At 46.6% G+C, this 22,027-nt stretch overlaps 3 protein-coding genes across 3 annotated transcripts in view; 1 reads left to right on the forward strand and 2 right to left on the reverse strand.

Moving 5' to 3' along the window:
• Positions 1-3,810, reverse strand: part of LOC107123820 (zinc finger protein 850-like) — a 75,325-nt gene extending 71,515 nt beyond the window's left edge. Inside the window, exons 1-3 of the mRNA XM_015427161.1 lie at positions 3,741-3,810; positions 3,402-3,528; positions 915-1,935 (exon numbers count right to left, since the gene is read on the reverse strand). Of these exons, the coding sequence (XP_015282647.1) occupies positions 915-1,935; positions 3,402-3,435 (1,055 nt within the window). The 5' untranslated portion in view covers positions 3,436-3,528; positions 3,741-3,810. The remainder of the gene's footprint in view (positions 1-914; positions 1,936-3,401; positions 3,529-3,740) is intronic.
• LOC107123819 (zinc finger protein 850-like) overlaps positions 1-22,027 on the forward strand; it is a 399,053-nt gene that overhangs the window by 228,671 nt on the left and 148,355 nt on the right. The gene's annotated exons all lie outside the window — the stretch shown is intronic.
• LOC107123809 (zinc finger protein 726-like) lies at positions 16,099-17,835 on the reverse strand. Its single transcript, XM_015427154.1, has one exon. It carries the CDS (start codon positions 17,833-17,835, stop codon positions 16,099-16,101), a length of 1,737 nt encoding a protein of 578 aa, XP_015282640.1.

Below are 22,027 nucleotides of genomic sequence, written 5' to 3' on the forward strand. Positions count from 1 at the left end.
CCCTGACAAGTGTTTGTCCAGCTGCTGCTTACAGATGGCCAGTGAGGGGGAGCTCACCACCTCCCTAGGCAGCTGATTCCACTGTTGCATAACTCTGACTGTAAAAAGAGTTTTTCATAAGATCCATCCAATACCTTCCCACCTTTCATTTTAAACCCATTCTCGTGAGTTCTATCCTCTGCTGCCAACAGGAACAGCTTCCTTCCTATCTCTAAGGGACAGCCCTTCAAATGCTTCAAGAGAGCAATCATGTTCCCCCTCGGCCTCCTCTTCTCCAGACTGAACATTCCCAAGTCCCTCAGCCTTTCCTCCAGGCCCCCGATCATCCTTGTTGCTCTCCTCTGCACCCGCTCCACTCTGCCCCCATCCTTTTTGAAGTGAGGCAACTGGCTGTGTAGAGCCACGGAGGATATCCTAAAACAGATTCTCCATGTTCACATGCAGTATATCTCCAAATAACAGTTGCTGGGGTCCAAAAACATGGACCCCATCAACTTTTATTTGGGGACCATTTTCTGGTGGAAACATGGTGATTGGTTCTGATCCTGGAAGTTTCTTTTTGTGTTCTTGGAACATTTGAAGATTCCCATGTGCTCTTCCTTTCTGAAGCTACCCAAGTAAGTCATCTATCCCCAGGAAAACGGACACTTGGTTACTAGGAGCCCAAGTTGATTCATCACAGGTGCATCCAATTTAAAAAAGCTGATTTTATTCTTGCCATAACACTGGCTCTAATTCAGACATGCTTTCTGGAATCACACATTCTCTCCCATGCAATTCGTTTACAAAAATCCAGTAGAATCTTGAAGATCAACAAGAGTTTCAGGGTACAAGCCGTCAAGAATCAGAGCTCCTTTTTTATATGCAACTTTAGCGATAATGTACACTTGAACCAGTTCCCAGATCACAAGCACTGAGAGGGCTTCTCCCCTGTGTGAATTCTCAAATGTTTGATTAAAGCTGAATTGTCACAGAAGCTCTTGCTACACTCCGAACATGTAAAAGGCTTCTCCCCACTGTGGATTCTCAAGTGTTTCTTTAGGGTCGAGTTTTCAGAAAAGCTCCTATTACATTCCAAACACGTAAAAGGTTTCTCCCCGGTGTGGATTCTCTGATGCCTCGTAAGTCCTCTGTTATTAAGGAAGCTCTTCCCGCACTCGGAGCATATGAAGGGCTTCTCCCCGATGTGGATCTGCTGATGTTTGGAAAGTGAACTCTTCCCGCGAAACCTCTTCCCGCACTCGGAGCAAATGAAAGGTTTCTCCCCTGTGTGGATTCTTTGATGAATAGTCAGTTCGTCCCTCTGGTTGAACCTCTTCCCACACTCGGCACATTTGAAAGGTCTCTCTCCCGTGTGGATCCTTTGGTGTCTTGTAAGGTCAGCATTATTCACAAAGCCCCTGCTGCAAGTGGGACATTCGTACGGTTTCTCCCCGGTGTGGATTCTCTGATGTCGCCGGAGGTTTGAACGAACGTTGAAGCTCTTCCCACACTGTGGGCATTTATATGGTTTCTCCCCTGTGTGGATCCTTTTATGTAGAGTCAGGTGCGTGTTGCAACTGAAGCTCTTCCCACACTGCATGCAAAGATAGGGTTTCTCCCCGGTGTGGATTCGCTGGTGCGTAGTCAGTTTGTTCCTCTGACGGAAGCTCTTCCCACACTCTGAGCATTTGAATGACTTTTCCCCGGTGTGAACCTTCCAGTGAATATTAAATCTGGACTGAACACTGAAGCATTTCCCACACACGGGGCACTGGATCTGTCCCTTTCCTAGGTCTTCTTGCGCTTGAATTAGGGCTTTGTGGCCATCACCACCCCGAGAAGCAGAAGATTTGTTCCTTCTTATTTCTTCATTTTCTCTTTTCTGCTCTTCCTCCTCTTCAGACTGGGCACCTCTGAATGGGTCTCCTTCATTCTCACTCCTCCGCCCCGCTCCTGATGGAACACAGAGAGAACGGGTAAGGAGGGTTGCCAGCCTCCAGGTAGAACCTGGAGATCTCCAAGAATTAGAAGGGAATCTCCAGAATACAGAGATCAGTTCCCCTGGAAAACATGGCTGCTCTGAAGGGTGGACTCCAGGTCATTATACCTTACAGATGGTCCTTCCTCTTCTCCAAACCTTGTCCTCCCTAGGCTCCACCCCCAAATCTCCAGGAATTCCCCACCCTGGAGTTGGAAACCCTAATGGTAAGACTGCCTAGTTGACCTACAAATCCAGGAATTGTCCCAGTTAACATAAGAACATGACATAAGAACATAACATAAGAACATAAAATAAGAACCTAAGAGAAGCCAGTGTTGGATCAGGCCAATGGCCCATCCAGTCCAACACTCTGTCACGCAGTGGCCAAAAATGCCAAGTGCCTTCAGGAGGTCCACCAGTGGGACCAGGACATTTAATACAGCATGATTATTAGTATTAGCATTATTAGTACTACATTATTCATAAAACAGAAACAAGGTAAAACCAATTAACACATTAATAAGACATTCCCACAATCAGATGGCGAATAAATAACTAATCCCAATTCTAACTGCCGGCGACTTCACGGGCAGGGGGGGAAGAGGGGGAGGGAGATGTAAATAACAGAGGAGGGTGCCAGCCAAGATGGAACCATCATTGTCCTCAACCAAAAACCTGGTGGAACATCTCTGCCTTGCAGACCCTGCGGAATTGCATCAGATCCTGCAGGGCCCTGATGGGGTTCAGCAGAGAGTTCCACCAGGTTGGGGCCAGGACCGAAAAGGCCCTGGCCCTGGTTGAGGACAGCCGGATGTCTTTGAGGCCAGGGGACCACCAGCAGATTGCTGTCTGAAGAGCACAACGCTCTCCCGGGGACATAACTGAGGAGACGGTCCCATAGAGTGTAAACAGCAATGGAAGGGCTGAGGGGCACCATTGTTGGGCTGTGTTTAGGGCATGTAAAGGTAAAGGTTCCCTTGCTCGAAAGCCAGTCGAATCCGACTCTAGGGTTGCGGTGCTCATCTCCGTTTCAAAGCCGAAGAGCCAACGCTGTCCGAAGACATTTCCGTGCTCATGTGGCCGGCATGACTAAACACCAAGGCGCACGGAATGCTGTTACCTTCCCACCGAAGTGGTCCCTATTTATCTACTTGCAATTTCTTGCTTTCGAACTGCTAGGTTGACAGGAGCTGGAACTAGAGACGGGAGCTCACTCCGTCATGTGGCACACTCGGGTCTCGAACTGCTGAACTACCGACCTTCCACAGCCTGCAGCTCAGCGTCTTAACCACTTGAGCCACCGCAGCTCCTGTTTAGGGCATGAGTTGGGCCTTAATCTGGCCCTGTCTTCTGCCCACAACCAGTCCCTCCCTGGCTTCAGAGAGTGCACTGGGACCACTGTTAACTTTAGTCTGAGGGGAGAAGCGAGGAACCTTACCCAGAGAGGCCACCATCTCATAATTCTCCTCCATCACTTCCCCGTACAGGGCTCTTTGGCCCTGATCCAGCAGAGCCCATTCCTCCTCAGTGAAGCACACCACCACCTCCTCAAAGGACACTGGACCCTGGAAGCAGTGAGAAAACATTTACTCCTTGTGGACAACGTTGTCCTCCTTTCCCTTCTGACAGCAAATGTGGTTAAGTTCGGGTGTCCAGATGTTTGTGTGTAAGACTGAGCTTCCCCAATGGATCACCATGGCTTTCCCAGAGGCCACATTTGACAGAAGGGAAGTGTCTGGGGGCACAGGGGGCCACCACCTGAGAATCCCTGCCATACCTGATCTGACTGCCGAGGAGATGTTTCCTCCACACCACAAACAAGAGGAAATTCGGACCTTATAGCTGGCGCCATTCCAACTTCTGCTGGAGAAAGAAAGGTTGGGGAAGATGTTGCATTCTTTATCCACATGCTGTATTTTTATGCTGACCCTTTCAGTTTTTTACATTAGCCCCCAGCAGTGTTCCCTCTAAGCTGAGTTAGTGTGAGCTAGCTCACAGTTTTTTAGCCTCCGGCTCTCACTTTTTTGTCTTAGCTCAGGAAGGATGGCTGCAGAGCAAACTAGTTTATGCAGTAGCCAAATTGCTCGCTCACAACTCTAATGCCAGTAGCTCACAAAGTAGACGTTTTGCTCACAAGACTCCACAGCTTAGAGGGATCATTGGCCCCCAGTACCAGCTGGTATTCCAAGGTAGACTGCCTCTGAACATGGAGGTCCCATTTAACCTCCAAGCTGAAAATAATCAGTTCTTCAATTCATCTCACCCTTTTCAAAGGCCTCGTGGTCCTCATAAGACCATGGAGCAGAACTTCTCAGCTAGACCAGGCTCTGGGGCCATTCATCTCTGTCTGACCCATAGGGTTGTCAGCCTTGGCTGGGAAATACCTAGAGATCTTGGGGTGGAGTCTAGGGAGGGATCATAGAACCGTAGAGTTGGAAGGGGCCATACAGACCATCTAGTCCAACCCCCTGCCCAATGCAAGACCAGCCTAAAGCATCTCTGACAAATATTCATCCAGCCTCTTCTTCAAAGCTGTCAGTGAAGGGGAGCTCACCACCCCCCTAGGCAGCTGATTCCACCTCTGAACCACTCTGACCATGAAAAAGTGTTTCCTAATATCCAGCCGATACCTTTCTGCATGTAATTTAAACCTGTTGCTTCGGGTCCTATCCTCTGCTGCCAACTGGAACAGCTCCTTGCCCTCCTCCAAATGACAGCCTTTCAAATATTTAAAGAAAGCAATCACGTCTTCCCTCAATCTCTTCTTCTCCAAACTAAACATTCCCAGGGCCCTCAGCCTTTCCTCGTAGGGCTCAGTCTCCAGATCCCTGATCATCCTCGTCGCTCTCTTCTGCACCCTCTCGATTTTGTCCACATCCTTTTTTGAAGTGAGGCCACCAGTACTGCAGACAGTACTCCAGGTGTGGCCTGACCAAGGCAGTATACAGAGGGGCTATGATCTCCTGCGATTTCAATACTATGGCCCTTTTAATACAAACCAAGACTGAATTAGCCTTTTTTTGCCACTGCATCACACTGACTGCTCATATTAAGTTTACAGTCCATCCTTACTTCAAGATCTCTTTTGCATACACTACTCCCCAGAAACGTATCCCCCATCCAGTATTTGTGCTTGACATTTTTGTGGACCAGATGTAATACTGTGCATTTATCTTTGTTGAATTGTATCTTGTTTGCAACCGCCCACTTCTCCAGAATATTCAGGTCTTGTTGAATTTTAACTCTATCTTCTTGGGTGTCTGCTACTCCCCCCAATTTGGTATCATCAGCAAATTTAATGAGTAGCCCTTCTACCCCTTCATCCAAATCATTGATAAAAATATTGAAAACTACCATGCCCAAAACCAAGCCCTGAGGCACCCCACTGGACACCTACCTCCAATCTGATGAAACGCCATTGACCACCACTCTTTGGGTGCCGTCCTCTAACCAGTTCCCTATCCACCAAACTGTCGTATAGTCCAAACCTCAGTAGAGTATACTGCTATAGACTTAACCTTCCACTGGAGCCATTTTATCCAGGGGATTTCAGTAATCTGGAGGTCAGTGATAAGTCTGAGAGATCTCCAGGCAACCCTATGTTTTGGGATTCAATGCTATTAAAACACCATATCTGGCTAGGATTTTTTTAATGCAGACTGCACTGCTTTAGCTCAGCACTGAAAACATGAAGCAATCACAGTGTTGAAGTGTGAGAACGTCTGAAGGCAGTAGAATGTAAAGGCAGCCCATAGACTTCACGCATCCTTTAAAGGGAGAAAAACAAAGGGGAAATGGGCCCTGTCTATCCTTACCCAAGGAGGCAGCATCTTGGTCATGTTCCGGTATGATCCCCCTAAAGGGAAGTTTCTTTTCAGTGTCTGAATGGGCCTTCAGTACCTGCGGAAAACCAGTAACCAAGTCAGCTAAAAGACCCTGCGATTGGGAGGTAAGGGTGATTTTCACCAATTGCCCCATCGTCTGATGTTTCTGGGGGTTACTATGTCATGGAAACAGCATTCCAAGGGGTGTTTTGGGCTGCCTTGGGAGGGAATAATTGTCAAAAATCAGACACGCAGACACACACCCTGGCCCCCAATGCCCCTGTGCATGCAGAGATTCCAGGTGGGATCTAAGCCCACATGCTTGGTAGAAGTAAGAGCTCTAAAACGAAATACATGGCTTGTCAATGTGGAATGTAGAATTCTTTTTAAATGCAAGTTATATGCAGGTTTAGCTTTATATTGTATAAACAATGGTGATAAATACAGATCACAATTATAGTTGTTAAAACTGTCCACCCCAGTTTGCGCCTTGTTATGCATGTTACACCCTAACAAATGTGAAAATTAGCATCTACAAGTAGATTTTAGAGATAAAAGTAAATATGTTAGGTACTCTGTCGTCTTCTAATTAAACTTCATATTTAATATAAGCAATTTTCTATAGTCCAGCTGACAATTTTCTTGCATCTGTGGGTTGCTAAATTTCAAAAATACAGACTTGTAAAAATCACCTCTGTAATCTTTAGATAGTCTGCAATATAGAATTTTGCTATTTCACTATTACCACAAATTATTTTAAGTGGCTATGTGAATATTTCAAATTTACATAAAATATTGAGAGAATTTGTATAGCCTTCCTTATAATTTCTATTTTTAGATTGGGAATTGTGAAAACATATTACAGGGAAATAGTGTTATTGGTCATGTTATAATATTATAATAAGTTACTTGGGTTTATTAACCCATTTTTTTAATATTGTCTATTTGTAAAAAAGTACCTCACCCTTATTCTTTTCCCCTCATACCTTTTTTCCCCTGTACCTTATTTTTAAAAAATGAAGTTAAAAAACATATATTTCTTAACAATAGATAGTTTGTACCTGGCTCTTTGAGGAATATTTTTGCATTGTTTGCATACCTCATGCATACGTTTTTACTATTTTGGCAGCAGCTGCTATTATGAAGTAGTAGCAAGCTCCCATGACGCTGAAAACCAGAGCTCTTTTGTAGAAAAAGTCCAGCAGGAACTCATTAGCATAATAGGCCACACCCAACAGCAGAAACTCATTAGCATATTAGGCCACACCCCTGACAACACAGCTCATTAGCATATTAGGCCGCACCCCCACGTTACCAGAAGTGTGGTTATCCAGCCACACCCACCTTTTGTTTCTTATTCTGTTTACCCTGTTTGTTGTCAAAACCCAGGGCTTTTCTTGTAGCAGGAACTCCTTTGCATGTTAAGCCACACACCCCTAACGTAGCCAATCCTAATGAGTTTCTGCTGTTGGGTGTGGCTATTATGCTAATGAGTTCCTGCTGGGCGTGGCCAACTCGGGAGCCAGCCGAAACTCCATTCCTGTGCGTTCCTGCCCAAAAATAGCCCTGCTGAAAACTAGTTGTCGATTTGACAGTTAAAAGTGCTGCTTTGGATTTATTGGTATTTTCTCTGACAAAGATTCCAACTGACTCAATAAACAAAACAAAATACTATGCTCTAGCTTCAAATTTGTATTTTAAATCCTTCCTGGGTCAGAAAACTCAGATGATGAATACAGTCTCAATAAAACACCTATATCATGTTGTTGTTGTTTTAAAAAAAAGACCAGGCGATTGAAAGAGCCGTCAGGATCCCAGTTAAGTGAAAAAGAGAGGCAGATGCGCAGAAATAGCACAAGAAGTTCCAGCTGCGGGTCATTTTGAGGACAGGCCGGGACTGGTGGTGGAAAATGCTGCTAAGTCATAGCTGACTTTGGGAAACCCTGTGGGGTTTTCAAGGCAAGAGACTTCAGGTGTTTGCCATTGCCTGTCTCTGCATACAACGCCCCCCCCCCCCGGGTCTTCCTTGGAGGTCTCCCATCCAAATACTGACCAGGGCTGACCCTGCTTAGCTTCTGAAATCTGATGAGATCTGGCTAGCTCGGTCCATCCAGGTCAGGGCTCAGCTGCGACTACAGATGGGGAACTTTAGCACACCCCTGCTCATGTCCCATGCCCCACAAACTACCTGGATTAAACCCTCTTACCTGCTCTTCCAGCTTCTCATTTTCCGCCTGGCTGAGGAGGAAGCCTTCTGCCAGGGCCACCGCCTGGGAACTGGTCTCCGGTCCGCATTCCCTCACCCAGCTCTCCATCTCTGGGGGCAGGATGGCCAGGAACTGCTCCAGGACCACCAGGTCCAGCATCTCCTTCTTGGTATGCCTTTCTGGATTCAGCCACCGACTGCAAAAAGCGTGGAGTCGGCTGCAGACCTCTCGGGGCCCTTCGGCCTCCTGGTAGCGGAACTGCCGGAATCTCTGGCGCCGTAGATCTGGGCTGGCGGCTTGTTCAGCCTGCAACTTTGGCAGGGTTCCTTCCCAGAATCCCCCCCTGTCCCCCACCCAAGGCGCTTCCTGGGCTCTGCAGGCTTCGGCCTCAGCCAAGTCTTCCTTCTTTATCCTTTCTTCTAAAGGTGTCCCCCAAAGGGCCCTGGAACCCCCTTTTTCTTTGGCCATCTCTTGTTCTGCAGGCAAAGAGTGTCTGATTTAAAGGGATTGCCGCAAAGCACTTTATCCAAAATGTTCAGACTTGCAACCAAAGCAGAGCTCTCAGATGTGCTCTCTGTGTAAAAGAAGAAGAGAAGAAGAGATTGGACTTATACCCTGCCCTTCACTCGGAGTCTCAGAATGGCTTACAGACTCCTTTCCCTTCCCCACAACAGACACCCTGTGAGCAGTGTTCCCTCGAAGCTGAGTTAGTGTGAGCAGGGGTCGTTTCGTAGAAAAAGAGCTAGGGGAACTCATTAGCATAACTCATTAGCATATGCCACACCCCCTGACATCACCGGAAGTGTGTCATAGGGAGGAAGCAACTTACCCTCCCTCTTCTCCTGCCTCCTCCTGGCTAAATGAGGGCCGGAAGTGGGGCGGCCGGAAGCAGGGGGCAGGGCTTCGTCATGTGCCCCGCCCCCCCGTACCTCACCCGGGGGAACTGTGATCCCCCGCGATCCCCCCCGAAATGACCTCTGAGTGTGAGCTAGCCCACAGTTTTTTAGCCTTCGGCTCACACATTTTTGTCTCAGCTCAGGAAGGAGGGCTCCAGAGCAAACTAATTTATGCAGTCGCCAAATTGCTCGCTCACAACTTTAATGCCAGTAGCTCACATAAGTAGAACTTTTGCTCACAAGACTCCACAGCTTAGAGGGAGCATTGCCTGTGAGGTAGGTGGCGCTGAGAGAGCTCTTTCCAGAACTGTCCTTGAGAGAACAGCTCTTATCAGAACTACGGCTTGCCCAAGGTCACACCAGCAGCTGCAGGTGGAGGAGTGGGGGAATCAAACCCGGTTCTCCCAGATCAGAGTCCGCGCACTGAACCACTACACCAAACTGGAAAGGCAAGGGAAGACTCAGTCCCAAAGAGAAAATACAAAGCGGGGTTGGAGAGGGACAGAAAATGGCGCAGATCTCTTTCAAGGGAGGGGGACCAGATGCAGGATTCCAGATACTGTCTTCTCCATGACCCCCTCCCTCCATTCTCTCCCTCTCTGCCTTCCCTTGAAACCTCCTTGCTCATACTTAGTGCTGTCAAGTTGCAACCCGGCCCACAGGATGCAAGGGGGGGGGGAATCGGGAGTGATGTGGTAATTTTCTAGAGGGTTCTGGCAAGAATGTGCCCTAATTGGGTGTCATCATCACTGTAATGTATTCAATAGCTGCCATTGAATGCACGATGTATGTGAAACATCTAATTGACTTGCCATGTTGAGCTTCGTCCTGGGCTAGGATCCAAATCCATCCAATCCCATTGCTAGCCCAGGAAGCACCTAGCCAATCACTTTACAGCAAGCTCCCTGAGCGGGAACGTCCGTGATTGGTCCTTATATGAACAACCGTATTGGTTGGTATTTGTACAGTGGGTGTGGCTATATTAGCCGGGAGAGTTTAAAAGCAGGACAGCTGCAATGTAAAAGCTGAACTGTTCTGTTCTGGCTATCAGATGTTGATCCGTGTTGGAGTTGTGTTTGAGTGGAAGAATAAAGTTGTGTTCTTGCTGAATCACTCTCCGACTTCTTTGTTAAGCTGCTTGGCCAAAAAAACTATAATTGAGCTGAGGGCCTTGAGAAAGGAGGCTAGCTTGGATTCTGATGGACTGAAGGCCTGGACTATGATATATTGCAATTGTTAGCAATGTGGAGAATGCTCGAGCTATGGCCTTTGTCTCTTGGACTTAAGGTTTGTGCTATCTGATGCAGGTTCTGAAAATGTGTTAGATTGATAAGCTAATTTTCTTGTTTTCCTGCTGTATGATCTTAGAGTAGTGATGGCGAACCTTTTAGAGACCGAGTGCCCAAACTGCGAACCAAAACCCACTTATTTATCGCAAAGTGCCAACACGCCAATTTAACCTGAATACTGAGGTTTTACCTTAGAAAAAACAACTCATACATTAGCTTAAGATGATCCAAACAAAGTAAGGAAAGCAATCCCAAATGCTTCCATTTACTTAAAATTATTTGGCAGAGAATTCAACACTTTAATGATGGTCTGGGCCTGGCTGGGGCGATGGCACGCGTGCCCACAGAGAGGGCTCTGAGTGCCACCTCTGGCACCCGTGCCATAGGTTCGCCACCACTGTCTTGGAGCATTGTGTAGCCTATAGATAAAATCTTTTGTCTTGACAGAAATTAAATAAAATTTTATATACTTTTTTTTAAAATAGAGGAGGGTTTTGTTACCTGTATACCACAGCCCTTGGGACCCACAGGGTTCAGTTTTGGACTCCTTGACACTGGAGGGTAAATGAAGTTGAATTAGAAAACAAAACAAAACAGCTTCTGGGAACCCCAGCAATGGGCGCTCAAGGCAAATCAGAAGCAGAGATGATCTGCCATTGCAAATCTATGGGCTCTTTCTTGGCGGTCTCCCTTCCCAGGACCAACCCTGCTTAGAGCTTTTCAGATCTAATGAGATCAGGCGATACCATCCCATCCCACATCAGTCACTCTACACCTCGGCACTGATATTTCTAATATAATTATTGTGAGCACACACATAGACACACACACCTATCAATCAAATATTTAAAGTGTTTTCATGTTGAAAGGTTTTAAAGTATGGGGGCCACCTCGGGGACCCTATTTGGGTAAAAAGGAGGCAGAGAAATGTTGTAAAAAATAAATAAATAAGAGGTGCAAAGCCGTTTCAAGCCAGATGCGTTTCAGCGGCACTGCCTTAAATCTCAACACCCCAGGATGTTCAGGGGTGATTTCCTGGTTCAGCTAGGGTTGCCAGCCTCCAGGTGGGGCCTGGGGATCTCCCACTTTAACAACACATCTCCAGCTGACAGAGATCAGTTCCCCTGGAGAAAATGGGTGCTTTGAAGGGGGGACTCTATGGCATTATACCATGCTGAGGCCTCTCCCCTCCCCAAACCCCGCCCTCTCCTGGATCCACCCCCAAAGTCTCCAGGTATTTTCCAAACCAGATCTGGCAACCCTAGGTTCAGCAGGTGCAGCAGAGGGAAGAGAGTTTTGAGTTAGGAATGCCAAAGGGTCGGCTTCCCAGGCGGCCCCCCTCTCCACGGGGTAGAAAGGCCAGACTCCAGTTGCCATCTCCGAGCTGGGAAATCCCTGGAGAGCGCGGGAAGGGTGAAGTTTGGGAAGAGGAGGGACTCCAGTAGAGAGGAAGGAACGCCACCCCAGTCCATGCTCCATAGCAGCCATCCCCCCCCCCCCCGGGGGGAAAATGGCTGATCTGTCGTCTGGGAGATCGCCAAGACTCACGTGGGTGGAGGTGGTAACCCTAGGGCAGGCTCCCTTTTTAAAAGGCAAACGATTGTTCTTCAGCCTCCTCCCAAGCGGCAGCCCCCTCCCCGCGCTCCTCCCACCCCACTTACCCGGCTCTCCTCCATTTCATCCCCAATCCCCATCATCCAAATGCATGTGAAACTCACCAGGTCTTGGAGAGAGAAAAATCAATGGATCCTGGCGTTGGGGGGGTGGGGGAGTGGGAGGTAGATCAGGAAGCCGAATCTCTGGTGTGAATGCAATTGGATTTTGGAAGGGAAGCCCTGAAGGGGAGGGACCTACATGGAGGCGGCACCCTCAGACGCTCTTTCCGGAGTAACTCTGCGGGGTTAACCCGTTGCAACCTGGCGGGTTTTGCGGTGCCGTTGATGGGGGGGGGGGGGAAATATCACGAACTGGCACGGTTGCCAGCCTCCAGATGGCGGCTGGAGTTCTCCCGGAATGACAATCGATTGCCATACAACAGAGATCACTTCCACGAGGCTGCTTTGAGGCGTGGCCTGCCCTCCACCAGTGCTCCCTCTAAGCTGTGGAGTCTTGTGTGCAAAAATTCTACTTTGGTTTTTTAAATTATTTTATTTTTATTGATTTTTGAAAGATGGGACAGGAAAAATAAGGATGGGGTACAACATAAAGGAAAATTTCATCAGATTTGTATCACAGCCATTACATATTTTCAGTCTTAATTCTTTGTTTCCCATTCCTTTTTCTTTGTATAATTAGTAAGGCTAGTATCACTTAATCACTGACATATTATGTTTTTTGATAAGTCTAATTCTCTATAGTTCAGGTTGGAGTTTCTGCAGATTTATATTATGTGTATTCATTGTTCTTGGTCTTCGAGGTTTCTTTCCACCCATTCATAAAATAGTATCCAGTTATTTCTTACGTTTCATTTACTTTTGTCCTTCAATAGGTTTGACAATATATTCATTTCAGCTATTCCAATTTTTTTTTTGGTCAAAAGTTCATTTTCTGTTGGTATCTCTAAAAATTCTACTTTCTGAGCAACTGGCATTAAAGTTGTGAGTGAGCAATTTGGCTCCTGCATCAATTAGTTTGCTCTGGAGCTGTCCGTCCTGAGCTAAGACAAAACTGTGTGAGCTGGAGGCTAAAAAACTGTGAGCTAGCTCACACTAACTCAGCTTAGAGGGAACACTGGCCTGCACCCCACCCAATCTTCACCCTGCATGTCTCCAGTAAGGTTCAAACCCAGAATTGGTAACTCTATGGATCACTGACTTTTTGGATCCTTATTTAGCAAAAAACCTTTTGCTGCTTCTGATCCATTTTTTAAAAAAAATGTATTGGATTTTAATCCTGCACATTCTCAAAGATGGGTCAAGATGGGTCACCGTGTCCATCACAGCAGAAAAGAGCATGAGTCCAGGAGCACCTTAAAAGACTAATAACATTTGTGGCAGGGTTAGGAGTATTTCATTGTTCTCTACTGGGGAAATCCAACTTTATTGCACTTTTTAATTACCTAATGGGCAGTCCTGTTTTATAACATGCATTGCTCTGTCCTTTATTTCATGGCTTTTATGATTCTGTACTTCGCTTTGGGTCTGTCAGAAAGGCGGCTGACAAATGAAGAAAAGAAGGGGAAAGGAGCCTTTGTCATTTGTCTGCAGGATTTGAAAAGGTTAATTTGAGAGAGCCCTTTGCTAGAGAGGACTGGGGCAGGGAAAGGGAGATTCTAAAATTTCTTGCAACAGAAAGAGAAGGTGTCTTCATATGAAATCCATCAAAGGGGAAAGATTGCTGGCCTGAGGTCCAGAGCAGGTGGATATAAAACATGTGGTCGGCCTAGAAGGCTGGAGGCCACTTGAAAGTAATGGCACCTAGAGATTTGAAACTTTTTAAGCTGCAGGGACCTGTCCTATTTTAACATCTAGTAGGGCACGTATAGAAGGACGGACAGCGGATTTGCACTTTGTTTTACTTTCATTTATATTCCTTGCTCAGTCTTGGTGCTGTGCTAAATTTATGCTTGTATACATTTTCTTTTTAATACTTTAAACATTTGATGCTGAGTGTGGTTCTCTGTACCACATAGACCCCCACACACACCATTTCGGACACACTATTTTAAAGAAGAGGCTCCAGGGAGTTGGCAAGTGGCTATTTCTGTAGAGGCGCACAAAGCTGTTAACTGTCCCCATAGTAACCAAGCACTGGGTAGTGGGAGATTCAGAGGAAGTTCTCAGAACAGGGAAGGGAAACTGGGAGTTGTAATCCTCCCAGTGGGAAATCCCTACAATGATCAGTTGGTGGTGACAGGCTACCCTTGAGACAGAGAAAGAAAAGCCCCTCCAGGGAGTTGGGAACCCCCAGAAGCAAGGCAGAAGAGGGCCTGCAGGTCAGAGCAGGCTGGTTCCACAAGGCTATAAAGAAAAGACTGACTCAAGCATTTATTTTGATGCTGCCTACTTGTGACAAACCTTTTGTCGTCCAGACATGCCTCAACTAGGGGCCTGGGAGCAGTTTCGTTGCAAAGAGGGGTGGATGGTGGACTCCATCGTATTATTCAAGCAGAAAATTGTTACTTAGAGAACAAGCTTATGCAACGGTTGAAAAGAAATGTCTGGCCATAGTATGGGCTTTGAACAATGCCAGAGTGTTACGATGGGCACTGAGTTGACAAGATTTCATATTTGGGCAAGGTCCAAGGCCAGGGTACCAACTGTATACCTGGGCAGGGATCCTGCCTCTCAGGGCTCACACTTCATCTATGATGCAAGGATTCCCAGCCTGACCTGACTGACTGGTTTCCTGTTCAGCTTCCAGCATGTGTTAAAGACACCCAATTCCTCCTGCTTGGGCCTTTTTATCCCCACCCCCTTCTCCTGGCAGCTCCCAATTCCTGCCTCCCTTTATCGATTCCTGAGGAGACTTTTTTTCCTCATGGAAAAAGGACATGGTTGCCAGCTGATATTGGAATTCAGGCAATCTGGAGTCATTCTGACAGGCAATATCAGTGCTGGTGAAACAGAAAGCAATGACACTGTATCAAAACAGCAGCTGGGTACAAGGATTCAAGGCCAGAAGGTCCCCGGCTATGTTCCATCAGGCTCTTTGAGATGTTACAGCCCAAGGAAAGCGGTTTCTTCTTGCAAAGGGATATTGTAGCCCGAATAGATATAGAAGAACATAGCTTACACTGACCATTAATCTTCTAAGGGGAGGACAGATACTTGGAACCCTAACAACTTAAAAAGAGCCCTGATGGATCCGAAAAGTGGTCCACCTAAGCCAGCAAACCATCTCACACAGTGGTCAGACACTTACTCTGGAGGGCAAACAACAAAGCAAAGAGGCCAAGGCTCTTTGGAAACGTCTTAGTATCTTAGTACAGCGCTGGCTCTTCGGCTTGGAAACGGAGATGAGCACCGCCCCCTAGAGTTGGATTCGACTAGCTTTCGAGCGAGGGAAACTTTTACCTTTACTGTAATATGAATGGTCTATTAACATAAGAGGGCCGTTGAGAGCACAGCAACAAATACATAGATTTTGCTTGAAAGGGCAGGCTACATATATTTGGTTGATGTGAGGAAAAAAGGGGGGGGATGGACAGAAAGGAGGTAAACAGTCACAATGACGGCTCTCGTCTGGGGAAGCTACCACAGAACACGCCAGAACTACTGTCAAAGCTGACCCTGCCTCAGTGCAGAAACGTAACCAAGTTGTACCTGGATGTGATCTCATGAACTCCCAACTACAGGCCATAATCTTGTGACCTCCTCAACCATTCACTGGACAGTATTCATGGAACCTTCCAGGGTGACAGCATGTCCCCCCTCCCATACCAGCTTCACTATGTCAGTTAATCAGAAGGCCTGAATGGATGGCCTTGGCAAGTATCTGCCACTGTGTGGTCAACACCTGCATGAAGTCAGAGAACACTAAAGTTAGCCTAACACAGATGGGAAACTTCTTTTAAGATGGCTTCTGCCTTGACAGCTACAAACTGGCAAGATCGGCCACTTGAACTGTTTTTCTACATGCTGACTGCGACTGGAAGGCTCTTCCCATGTGAGCCTTGTGGGGTAAGGTAAGGCTATGACTGTGACCAAACCGCTTTCCACACTCCAAGCATTCACATGGCTTCTGCCCTGTGTGAATCTCTTGATGTGCAATGGAAGCTCTTTTCACACTCTAGGAATTTATATGTGTGTCTGTCTTTGGACAGTGCTGGCTCTTCGGCTCATGCGCTGTTAGGATGACATTCCCAGAGAAACACTTTCCGCACTCCAAGCATTTATGTGACTTTTCCACTATGTGAATCTTTTGGTGTTTAGTTCGGTCACCATTCTGAGAAAAACACTTTCCATACTCCAAGCATTTCTATAGCTTTCCCTCTGCATGACTCTTTTGATGTGCGGTTAGGTGGTCATTCCGAGAAAAGCTTTTTCCACACTCCAAGCATATATGTGGCTTCCCCCCTGTATGAACTTTTTGATGTCTAGTTAGGCTGCTGTTCATAGAGAAGCACTTTCCACACTCCAAGCATGTATGGGGTTTCTCCCCTGTGTGAACCTTTTTATGTTTATTTAGATCACCATTCCAAGAAAAGCACTTTCCACACTCCAAGCATTTATGTGGCTTCTCCCCAGTGTGAATTCTTTTATGCATTATTTGTGTATTACTCCTATGGAAGCTCTTCCCACAGTCCAAGCATTTATGTGGCTTCTCCCCAGTGTGAATTCTTTTATGCATTATTTGTGTATTACTCCTATGGAAGCTCTTCCCACAGTCCAAGCATTTATGTGGCTTCTCCCCAGTGTGAATTCTTTTATGCATTATTTGTGTATTACTCCTATGGAAGCTCTTCCCACAGTCCAAGCATTTATGTGGCTTCTCCCCAGTGTGAATTCTTTTATGCATTATTTGTGTATTACTCCTATGGAAGCTCTTCCCACAGTCCAAGCATTTATGTGGCTTCTCCCCAGTGTGAATTCTTTTATGCATTATTTGTGTATTACTCCTATGGAAGCTCTTCCCACAGTCCAAGCATTTATGTGGCTTCTCCCCAGTGTGAATTCTTTTATGCATTATTTGTGTATTACTCCTATGGAAGCTCTTCCCACAGTCCAAGCATTTATGTGGCTTCTCCCCAGTGTGAATTCTTTTATGCATTATTTGTGTATTACTCCTATGGAAGCTCTTCCCACAGTCCAAGCATTTATGTGGCTTCTCCCCAGTGTGAATTCTTTTATGCATTATTTGTGTATTACTCCTATGGAAGCTCTTCCCACAGTCCAAGCATTTATGTGGCTTCTCCCCAGTGTGAATTCTTTTATGCATTATTTGTGTATTACTCCTATGGAAGCTCTTCCCACAGTCCAAGCATTTATGTGGCTTCTCCCCAGTGTGAATTCTTTTATGCATTATTTGTGTATTACTCCTATGGAAGCTCTTCCCACAGTCCAAGCATTTATGTGGCTTCTCCCCAGTGTGAATTCTTTTATGCATTATTTGTGTATTACTCCTATGGAAGCTCTTCCCACAGTCCAAGCATTTATGTGGCTTCTCCCCAGTGTGAATTCTTTTATGCATTATTTGTGTATTACTCCTATGGAAGCTCTTCCCACAGTCCAAGCATTTATGTGGCTTCTCCCCAGTGTGAATTCTTTTATGCATTATTTGTGTATTACTCCTATGGAAGCTCTTCCCACAGTCCAAGCATTTATGTGGCTTCTCCCCAGTGTGAATTCTTTTATGCATTATTTGTGTATTACTCCTATGGAAGCTCTTCCCACAGTCCAAGCATTTATGTGGCTTCTCCCCAGTGTGAATTCTTTTATGCATTATTTGTGTATTACTCCTATGGAAGCTCTTCCCACAGTCCAAGCATTTATGTGGCTTCTCCCATGTGTGAATCTTTTGATGTCCAGTTAGGCTGCCATAGTGAGGGAAGCACTTTCCACACTCCAAACATTGGTATGGCTTTTCCTCTGTGTGAATTCTTTGATGCACAGTTACTGCATTACTCCGATTGAAGAGCTTCCCACATTCCAAGCATTTATACGTTTTCCAGCATGTTTTAACACTGAATTTGCCGTGGAACCCTTTCTGATTCATGGAACCATTAGGCCTTCTCTTTCTCCTCCCTGTTTCCTCTTGGGCTGAGACCTCAGGCTTCTTTTTGTCCTGACAAGCAATCCATTCCTTCCTTTGCTTCTCTCTTGCTTCCCTTTTCCTTCTGCACTGTCCCGTTGATACCACTTGGTCCCCAGATTTTGCTTCCACCTGCAGATTCTTCTCTTTTTCCACAAGTCTCCTTCCTGATTCGTTCTCACTCACCATTTCCCTCACACCTCCAACTGCAAGACAGACAGAAATCATATCAGAATGAAAAGGTACAAATACCAGTTAACAAACTGAGCAGTGAATAGTACTTTTTATAATGTGGGGATCGGAAAAAACTTCAGGGTTTTTTTTAAAAAAAATATTGAATTGTATTGAAATATTTTTGATGATATGAAAGGAAAATAAGAGGAGGAGGAGATTAGATTTATACCCTTCCCTTCGCTCGTCTCAGAGCAGCTTATAAACTCCTTTCCCTTCCCCTCCCCACAACAGACATCCCGTGAGGAAGGTGGGGCTGAGAGAGCTGCGACACAAACTGCTCTTTTCAAGAACACCTCTGACAGAACTATGGCTTGCCCAAGGTCATCCAGCAGCTGTGAGTGGAGGAGTGAGAATCAAATCCAGTTCTCCCAGATTAGAGTCCGCACACTTAACCACCACACCAAACATGTACAGACAAGATAGATCTTTCCAGAAACCTGGACTATGACCCTGGCTTGAACCATTACTGTGAAGAAAGGTGGAGTATAATGCAAATAAATTATCAATAAAGCTGAACATGGGGGGAGCAGTTAAAAGACAGGTTGCTCACGAGCAGCGTTCCCTCTAAGCTGAAGTAGTGTGAGCTACCTCACAGTTTTTTAGCCTCCTGCTCACACATTTCTGTCTTAGCTCAAGGAAGGAGGGCTCCAGAGCAAACCAATCCATGCAGTAGCCAAATCGCTCGCTCACAACTTTAATGCCAGTAGCTCACACAAAGTAGAAGTTTTGCTCACAAGACTCCGCAGTTTAGAGGAAGCATTGGTTACGAGTACGGTAACAGAGAAGGAAACATGCAAACTGGAGCATGCAGGGGCTGGCAAATAAAGACAAATAGTATGGGGGGAGAGATACAGCGGAAAATAAGGGACTCCTCTCAAGTCCTTGAAGGTTCCCTGCTGTACAACTGTGCCCAGCCCAGCTAGCACCATGCAATGGGACCCACCCTAGGGGCTGGGCTGGCACAGCGTAACTGGGCCAGATCTTCCCCTAGTAGAAGTTGTTGGGGAAGGGAAGGAGGGGAAAGTGAAGATGGGGTCAAACAAAGGTAGATGGGCTGGTGGGTGGGAATGAGGGAAGGAGACAGAGAAAAGCGAGGATAGGGGGGTTGCCAGGAAAAAAAGAGGGAAAGCATGGGATAGGGAATACAGTGGGAAACGAAGTGCCCCCCCAGAAGCTGTGCCAAACATGGAAGGAACTGGAACACGCTGGAACATGCAATCCCCAGACTCCCCTGCCATGTGCTTTTTGCAGTGGAAGCCAGGCTCGACTGCGAAATTGTTTTTATTAAGGAAAAATAAAGCTAGGCACCTCAACATTGGCCTCGAATTTCAAGGTGATGGTGGGACATGCAGTGCCCAAAATGAAGGGGACTGAGCCATCCTGGCACAAATTAGTATGGACTGTCATAGACTGGGAAAGCCCAGTTCAGGGCTCGCAAACTGGGTGGCCCCGAACTGAACCCCCAAACCGACGTGCGCACTTCGAGAGCCGCCCTGGCATGCCTGTGTCATCCAGAAGGGACGCAAGTGCACTGGCCCCCGGTGTGCTTGCATCACTTCTGGCTGGTGTCGGGCACCACCCCCGACGCTCCCGTGTTGCCCGGAACTGATGCGAGCACATCAGGCAATGCCCTCGTGTCACTTCCGGATGATGCGGATGTACAGGGGGCGTCACCTGGTGCCACCCAGAAATGGTGTGTGCGTGTTGGGAGCCAAACACCCAAACCGAGTGTCAAGGAAAGGCTCCTTTCTGGGACCTCAGTTTGAGGTTCGCAAAAGGGTTCAGGTCTGTGCCCATCCCTTCAAATTAGCTCTACGACATCCCTCTGCTACCTGCAACAGAAGCAAAGGTTTACACCAGTTTGGTGTAGTGGTTAAGTGCACGGACAGAATAGGGAGAAGGGCTTTGTCTCGTCTTCATTAATTTTCTCAGCTTATCTCAGGATGAAGATGATGTGGTAAAGAGGACACGGGCATGGTCCATGCCTGGCTTGGATCCCACTGGGACCTGCTCTGAACTGGCCACGGAAGAGGAGAAGGTCAGGAAGAGGAAGTTCTTCTGCCTCACGAATCACTTGGAAGGCGGCAGCAGTGTCCCTCACCTGGCTTCTCTTCCCCAGCCTACCACCTTCCTCAAAGTTGACTCTCATGTTCTCCTCCACCAAGATCCTGACTAGAACTTTCCATGAAACCCAGCTGATTCCACGCCAAGGGGTGGTGACTCGGAAGGGCCTCAGGCAGGGGCCTTTCCCTGCCCTAACACTGAAGATCCTCCTCTGTAAACCCCCTTGGTCAAGTGCTGTGGACTGAACTGCGGACGTTCGAGACACAGATCAGAAACTCCACCACTGAGCAAGGGACTCTCCTCTGGTCTAGTCAGATCAAGAATACTTTTCCTCCTCTCCTCCCATCAGCCTCACTCACCCAAAGGACACCGTGTCAAATTAGAAAGGCTGAAGAAGAAAAGATGAGCCACAGAGATTTCCCAGCAAGAACCTAACTGGATATTGTCCCTTTCTCCCAACCCCTCTTCATCGCCAGGTTTCTCTTTAGAGCATGAAAGTATTTTATGCTTTCTTTCTCAGGGGCTTTAAGGTCCCCAACTGAGGGAGCACCGTTTGTTCCTATGTGGCAAATGAAAGTGTGCCCTGAAATCAAAGAGGGTCAAAGAGGAGAAGGCCACCTCCTCCCATCTCTTCCACGATCATTACAGAAGGAGAAAGATCCTTACCCAGAAAGGCCACGGTCTCGTAGATTTCCTCCGTAACATCCCAGTAGAATTTTCTTTGGCTTGCATCCAGGAGAGCCCATTCCTCCATCGTGAAGAACGTAGCTACCTCCTCAAAGGACACTGGGGATCTCTGAAAGAGGAAAACAGGGCCCAGTGGATCATCTATTCTTGTCCATGACAATTCAAGAAAGAAAGTAGAATCCCATTGACCAGTCAACTGATTAAGGACTGCAATAGGTCAAACTGATGACAAGAAAAATGGCATTAGTTTCTTTTTCAGCCTCTGACAGGTATAATATACTGAAACTCTCCAGGAACATAAGAACATAAGAGACGCCAATGTTGGATCAGGCCAAAGGCCCATCCAGTCAAACACTCTGTGTCACACAGTGGCCAGAAATACCAGTGCCATCAGGAGGTCCACCAGTGGGGCCAGAACATTAGAAGCCCTCCCACTGTTGACCCCCCCCAAGCACCAAGAAGACAGAGCACACTTGCCCCAGAGTCCCTGTCTATACCTTGCACCTTCATATAAATTACACATTAGCCAAGTATAGCATACATTATATATAATTACACATTAGCCACTTCCTGTGGCAGTGAATTCCATGTGTTAATCACTCTTTGGGTGAAGAAGTACTTCCTTTTATCCATTCTAACCCGACCGCTCAGCAATTTCATGGAGTGCCCACGAATTCTTGTATTGTGAGAAAGGGAGAAAAGTACCTCTTTCTCTACCTGCTCTATCCCATGAGGGTCAAGAAGTACTTCCTTTTATCCATTCTAACCCGACCGCTCAGCAATTTCATGGAGTGCCCACGAATTCTTGTATTGTGAGAAAGGGAGAAAAGTACCTCTTTCTCTACCTGCTCTTTCCCATGCATAATCTTATAAACCTCGATCATGTCACCCCTCAGTCATCGTTTCTCCAAGCTAAAGAGCCCTAAGTGCCTTAACCTTTCCTCATAGGGAAAGTGTTCCAACCCTTTTATCATTCAAGTTGCCCTTTTCTGCACTTTTCCCAAAGCTATAATATCCTTTTTAAGGTGTGGTGACCAGAATTGCACACAGTATTCCAAATGAGGTTGCACCATGTCTTCTTTACCACATCATCTTCATCCTGAGATAAGCTGAGAAAATGAGTAAATATAAACTCAGACTACTGCAAAAAACTGGGTTTCTTTTGGTTGAG

This window comes from Gekko japonicus, unplaced genomic scaffold (assembly GCF_001447785.1).
Source record: "Gekko japonicus isolate JY-2015 unplaced genomic scaffold, Gekko_japonicus_V1.1 scaffold712, whole genome shotgun sequence".
In the NCBI taxonomy this organism is placed as follows: Eukaryota; Metazoa; Chordata; class Lepidosauria; order Squamata; family Gekkonidae; genus Gekko; species Gekko japonicus.